Source organism: Etheostoma cragini, chromosome 15, assembly GCF_013103735.1.
Source record: "Etheostoma cragini isolate CJK2018 chromosome 15, CSU_Ecrag_1.0, whole genome shotgun sequence".
In the NCBI taxonomy this organism is placed as follows: Eukaryota; Metazoa; Chordata; class Actinopteri; order Perciformes; family Percidae; genus Etheostoma; species Etheostoma cragini.
Window position 1 is genome coordinate 23741967 of NC_048421.1, and position 5978 is coordinate 23747944.

General features: G+C 38.9%; 1 protein-coding gene across 1 annotated transcript in view; it reads left to right on the top strand.

Moving 5' to 3' along the window:
• The first annotated feature begins 1132 nt into the window (after positions 1-1132).
• The window catches only part of rgs9a (regulator of G protein signaling 9a), a 6445-nt gene continuing 1599 nt past the window's right edge, over positions 1133-5978 (top strand). Inside the window, exons 1-6 of the mRNA XM_034893483.1 lie at positions 1133-1316; positions 1661-1722; positions 2851-2964; positions 3892-4007; positions 4460-4547; positions 5182-5320. Coding sequence (XP_034749374.1) covers positions 1302-1316; positions 1661-1722; positions 2851-2964; positions 3892-4007; positions 4460-4547; positions 5182-5320 — 534 coding nt within the window. The 5' untranslated portion in view covers positions 1133-1301. The remainder of the gene's footprint in view (positions 1317-1660; positions 1723-2850; positions 2965-3891; positions 4008-4459; positions 4548-5181; positions 5321-5978) is intronic.

Consider the following 5978-nt stretch of genomic DNA (forward strand, 5'->3'; position numbering starts at 1 on the left):
ACACACACACACACACACACACACACACACACACACACACACACACACACACACACAGGAGAGATTGAGGTCAGAAGGTCTGACAGGAGCTTAACAAGCAGAGAAGTACTGCTGATATCCACTTAGAGACAGACGCTACTCTTCATTGCTCTTTCTTTTCCTTTTTAATGCAGGAGTTGTAGTTTTACTTCCGGAAAAAATGTTTTGAGTACTTCTAGCACTGCCAATACCAACATTCCTAGTTAGAGAAAGGGTGAAAGTAAACACGGTTTGCATGGGAACCCAAATCCAAAGAAAGAAAACCCTTTGGGGGACAGTATACTGTAGATGCTCCTATCTTAAATGCAATGGTAAAAATTGTATTGTATTGTTTGTAACATGCATACATTTCAATGTGAATTGGGTTGTAACTGGACTTTGAGCGTCCTGGTGGGGATGTAACCCAATCATTGAGTCTTGACTTGTATTAAAATGGTTTATCCTACCCTTCTAGATGTAGTTCTTCTCTAAAGAGAGCCTTTTTCATTCATTGCATTTTTCCTTGTCCTGTCTTCTTCTCTTTTCACAGACATCCTGACAACAATGAAACTAAGACAGTCACGTGTAGAAACAGCGTCTTTGTGTCTCAAACTTTCCATTTAGATTTGATTCAGTCTCTTCAGTGAACCAGACCCTGCATTTGTTTCAAGGGCTTGTCATTTGTAATTCATTTATGCATATATAATAACATTATAAATTGCTCATATGCTGAAGATGTGTACACATAAAATAGGCCTGTAAAAAGCCAGGTCAATTCAATTGACCCCTACATATCATCAAGTCAAGTTAGAACAATTTTTACTCTTATTTTAAAAAAATGTAGTACACATGAACATAGCTGGTTCCTACAAATACTATGTTTTTTGCAACTTTTTGGATATGAGGCAGCAGAAAATCACACATAAATATAAAGTATAAGATATAGTTTTTGTTTTTAATCTTGTTTTAGTCTGTAGCACTTTGGGAATGCTGTTAAACACTGGAAAATGATCTAAAAAATGTTTTCCTTATTAATTATTTTTCACAATTAAAATGTAACATTACTAGCATTACAAATAGTATCCTTTAGCCTGGAGGGAGTACTTTTTGTTATTTTCCACCTCTGTGTTGTAGCTTTCTTTAGGTGTAACACCATGGTTAGCATCAAATGTTCCTCTGCCATCCATCCTCTATTATATATACTGATATACTTTGTGTTTTTCACAATAATATGAGCCAAAAAAACTTTTTTTTTTCTTCTCTCTCAGAAAATCACCATTGACATGTGCAGACGCATGGTAAGTTACAGTATTTAATGAGTAATGATGTTGAAAAATGTACACGCAGGTACTCAGTCAGATTTTATTTTAGCACCCCCCAGGATTTTTGGAATGGGGTCCAAAAATCAGCCCTGGACTTTTGAGAACTAGACCAGCCCAAACATATGGGCTGATGGCCAATCAGTGACCGGCACCCTCTATCTAACGGTTACTATTGGTTGATGGTTTGAAGCTGTTAATTTCCTCAGCTGGGTATCTGTCTTCATATTTGAACATACTGTACACAGTTGATATCTTTTGGTTTATAAAACTTTCACAAATTTACAATTAAAAGATGTTTGTGTGTTCCTCTTTCATTCTAGAACGTGTTCTATCAACAAGCTATCATGAGGTCAAAGGTCAAATCTAGCGTGTCCCTCGGAGCGTAAGTTCCTCTTGTTTCTTATCCATGTGGGAACCTTTTCATGGGTTACAGTTCATTTAAAGGCTTTCTTGTATATAACCCTTCTGGTGTCTTCGGGTCATCTTTGACCCCTTTCCAAAAAGTTTCTATATCAGAAATTTGGGTTTCTTCCAAACAGTTTTTCCCAAAAAGTACTGTGGATGGTTCCCAACAACGCTCCTCACATGTTAAATGAATAATCAGTTCACTACTCTCATTGAATGTGTTTTTTTTGTGTCCATTTTATATAATTTGAAGAAAAAACAATTTAGAGTTATAGTGTTAAAAAAGACAGAAAAATGTCAATAAAAGTGACTAAAATGTGAACAAATGTAAAAAAAAAGTGACAAATGTCAACAAAAAGTTTCAAAAATTTGGGGGAAAACCCAAGAAAAGTTGACAAATTGTTGAAAAAGTGAGAAAGTAATTGGAGGAAAGCAACAAAAGGGTCAAAAATGAGGACCATAACCTTGGTAAAAGGTTTTTCATTTGAAATTTTGACTCAGAAAAACTAAAATTTCCAGGTTGGTGGGAAGACACAACTATGACATCTGTATGTCCTCATTGTATGATAATAATACATATATTAAACTATCTTTAGATTATCAGTATTTAGTGATGTGTTAAAGATCCCCAATTGCATTTCCAGCATCAAATTTGTAATCTTGGGGTCTAGTAAAATAGGTTTACACTACACTACAGCATTGCATTGTGGGATACGGTAGTAAAATGTAGGGTACATTGTATGTGCACTCAATTCAAACGCCAATACAAAATGACGAACACAATATATAGTGCACTATTTTTGTGGGAACGGTTTCCAACCCAGCTTCAGCCAGTCTGCTCTGATTGGTCAGCTGGCCCACTCTGTTGTGATTGGTCAATCAAATTCAAACAAGCCACTAGGCGGGCTATACTTGCCCAGGCAGCACCAATGAGCAGCACAGGTGAAAAACTGGGCTGGTTTTCTCAATAAGTGACATCAATGATTGCTATATAAACTATATAACACACTAAAGGACAGAAAAAATCCCCAAAAAGCATAATAAGGAATCTTAAAAATGTTGCTCTGTGCATCTCTTTGGTCTCATGATTGTTCTGTTTCCGCAGACTGGCCAAGTATGTCACGACCTACAAGAACCACGACCCGTTCCTGGCTCCCTGCCTACCCAGCAACCCCTGGCAAACAGACGATGACACCTACTGGACCCTCAACATGAGACTGTGAGAGCTGCTTCCTTTCTGTCAGCTTCTTGAGATAATACGGGGCCAAGTAGAACAACTTGTGTTTTGTCTGAGTTTAACAGTTGGAAATTGGAAGTCATCCAGGTTATTGTGTCCTTAAAGCATGCGTGAAGTTGAACTAATTGGCTGGTTTCATCAGGCTAGATCTATAGAAATAATTGGGTATCATCTGCATAACATTGAAATTTTGTGTAGTGTTTTGTAATAATACTGCCTGAATACCTTTCTCAATGGTCTAAAAGGACTATAATCCAACAAGCTCTCTGGACTGAGAGCGGGTTTCTTAGGTTACTACCCTGTTGTCTCCATTGAATAATGAACCCTGGAACTATTTAGTTGGACAGTCCGGTTGGTTCGGGCGGGTGTGAAAGCACATCCAAGCTCAGTTATGGTTAAAACAAACCTCTCAAATCTCTGATCACTTCGGGTGAGCACGCAATTCCACCCAAATGTCAAAAAAAGTGAAAACATTGAAAAAAAGCATCAAAAGTGTTGAAAAAAGGGACAAAAAGTAAAGATTTTTTCTATAAAAATCAAACAAAAGTCTTGATTTTGAATTTTGACAGGAACGCACCACAAGGGTTAATGGATGCTAACTGGTCCATAAACTGGAGATCTGTGTGACGTGAGAACACATAATCTCTCTGCTCGTTGTTATCCTTCTTCTAAAATATTAGAAACACTAAAGCAGAACAAGAAATGCCATGATGTAATAAATTTGAGACCAAAATTTTACATTAAACCTTTAGTCGTTTAGTCTCCACCGGGGATTAGAAATAATCCAGCAGATACGGGGATATTTAGGCCAGAAAGGGGGAAGCCCCACGCCTGGTCCACCCCGGTGATGTGGATCCTCCTCCCAGTCATGTGTGAGCGGTGAGGGACTCGGCCTGTGTTTGTGTCCAGGGTTGACGTCCCCACTAAGATGCGAGTCGAGCGCTGGTCCTTCAGCTTGTTCGAGCTGCTGAGCGACCTGCGAGGCCGAGACGACTTCAAGGTCTTCCTCAAGAAGGAGTTCAGCGGTATGTCGCCACCCTTAAGTCCGGACTGGGAATGCTTGTGCTGAACCCGACTCAGTTTTCCCGACACGGTTGAGGGACGGTTTGTGTCTCAACACAAGCATTCCCGTCACTTTCTCCCTCACGCTTGTAAATGGAACTTGGGTATTTGTACAATTCTTTATTTTGTTTAACCTACCTAACAGCAGGCCTAAGGCAATGCAGAGTCTAAATTTTGATATTTATGTTCCTCCCATGTCAGGAATATGATACTTTGGATATTACGTTATTTTAAGTCCCTTTATGCAGAATACATGGATGTGAAGTACAAAAGAAGTTCTCAAGACATACAGCCAGTGGTGGAATATTAAGTAGATTTACTCAAGTACTGTGTAGTTCTAGGACACTCTTCTATCAGTGTGTGTGTGTGTGTGTGTGTGTGTGTGTGTGTGTGTGTGTGTGTGTGTGTGTCCCAGGGGAGAACTTGGCTTTTTGGGAGGCAGCTGAAGAACTGAAGTGGGGCACTGCATCGTCCATGACAACAAAAGCTGAGACAATTTTCAAGTGAGTCAATATAAAGAGGAATGCTTATGCATGTGAGTGTGTGTGTGTGTGGTTGTGTGGGTGTGTGGGTGTGGGTGTGTGTCCGTGCGTGCATGCATGTGTGCATGCGTAAAACAGTAAAGCACCTGAAATCTTGGATCTTTGGCTTAAATATGCATGAAAAAAGAAAATAACACAAGTAAAATCAACAAATCTAAGACATTATAGTGTTAATAAATCATAGAGCTAAAATGGTAAATCCCACTTTAAATGAAATATCCATGGATAAGTAAGCACAATAAAAGAAAGGATAAAAGCAGTACTCTTGAAGTATTATTTATTAAAGAGCTCATATTATGCTAATTTTTCATTATATCAGAATAGGTTTTCATGGTTTAATTTTCATAAAACGGAAGCAGAGTATGAGGGCCCTGACAGTACCTAGGTAAGGACTACTAGCCAGTCAGAAGCAGAGTATGAGGGCCCTGACAGTACCTAGGTAAGGACTACTAGCCAGTCAGAAGCAGATGGCTGTGAGAGGGGTGGAGCGCGTCATCCACAACTTTGTTTTAGAAGTATTCTATTTTCCAAAGCGGGACTACACCCGAACCCCAATGTCAGCCAAGATATTGATTTGGATTGTGTGCGTTTTCAGGACCTTCCTGGCCCCCGGGGCCCCCCGCTGGATCAACATCGATGGCAGGACGATGGGTCTGACAGTGAAAGGCCTGGACCACCCTCACCGCTATGTGCTGGAAGCCGCTCAGACACACGTGTTCCTGCTCATGAAAAAGGTGCGTCAGGGTCCCGATGAGGAGGCCATTTTTCTTCATCTGTAGCTAATAAAACTGTTTTTTTGCCAAATTGCTCACACACGGTTGTGTCAAAACTCTTCCCACAATCCAAATAAGACAACACTTGGAGATAAATATCTCACTTCTAAGTCAAGGGGCCTTTGTTTAAGGCTCAGTTACAAAAGTTAAGGTTTTAATGCTTTTGTCTAAGCATTTACTTTCACTGTGTAAGCAAATAATAATAATAATGCCTTTAATTCATCTTTACTAATAACTGTTCCTTGATTAATGTGAGGATCGATTGCGATCTCTGGCACTGTTTAGATTGTATTAAGTCACTGCCAAAGTTTGTGTTTATTATTTATTCATCATTCTCTATTTCAGAGCTGTTCATACTGTTCATATTGTAATATAATAATATAACACTATTTATTCCAGCACCCTTTGCACTACGCTCCACAATTAAAATAATAACTATCATAATTTACTCCTGCAGACTTTGCACACCTCATTGCACTATTGCCTCAACTAGTCTATATTGTTTCTGTTTAGTGTGTGTATATCAGTGTGTATATATTAATGTGTACATAGTAGTCTGTATAGATTAGTGTGTATATATTAGTGTGTATATAGTAGTCTGTATAGATTAGTGTGTATA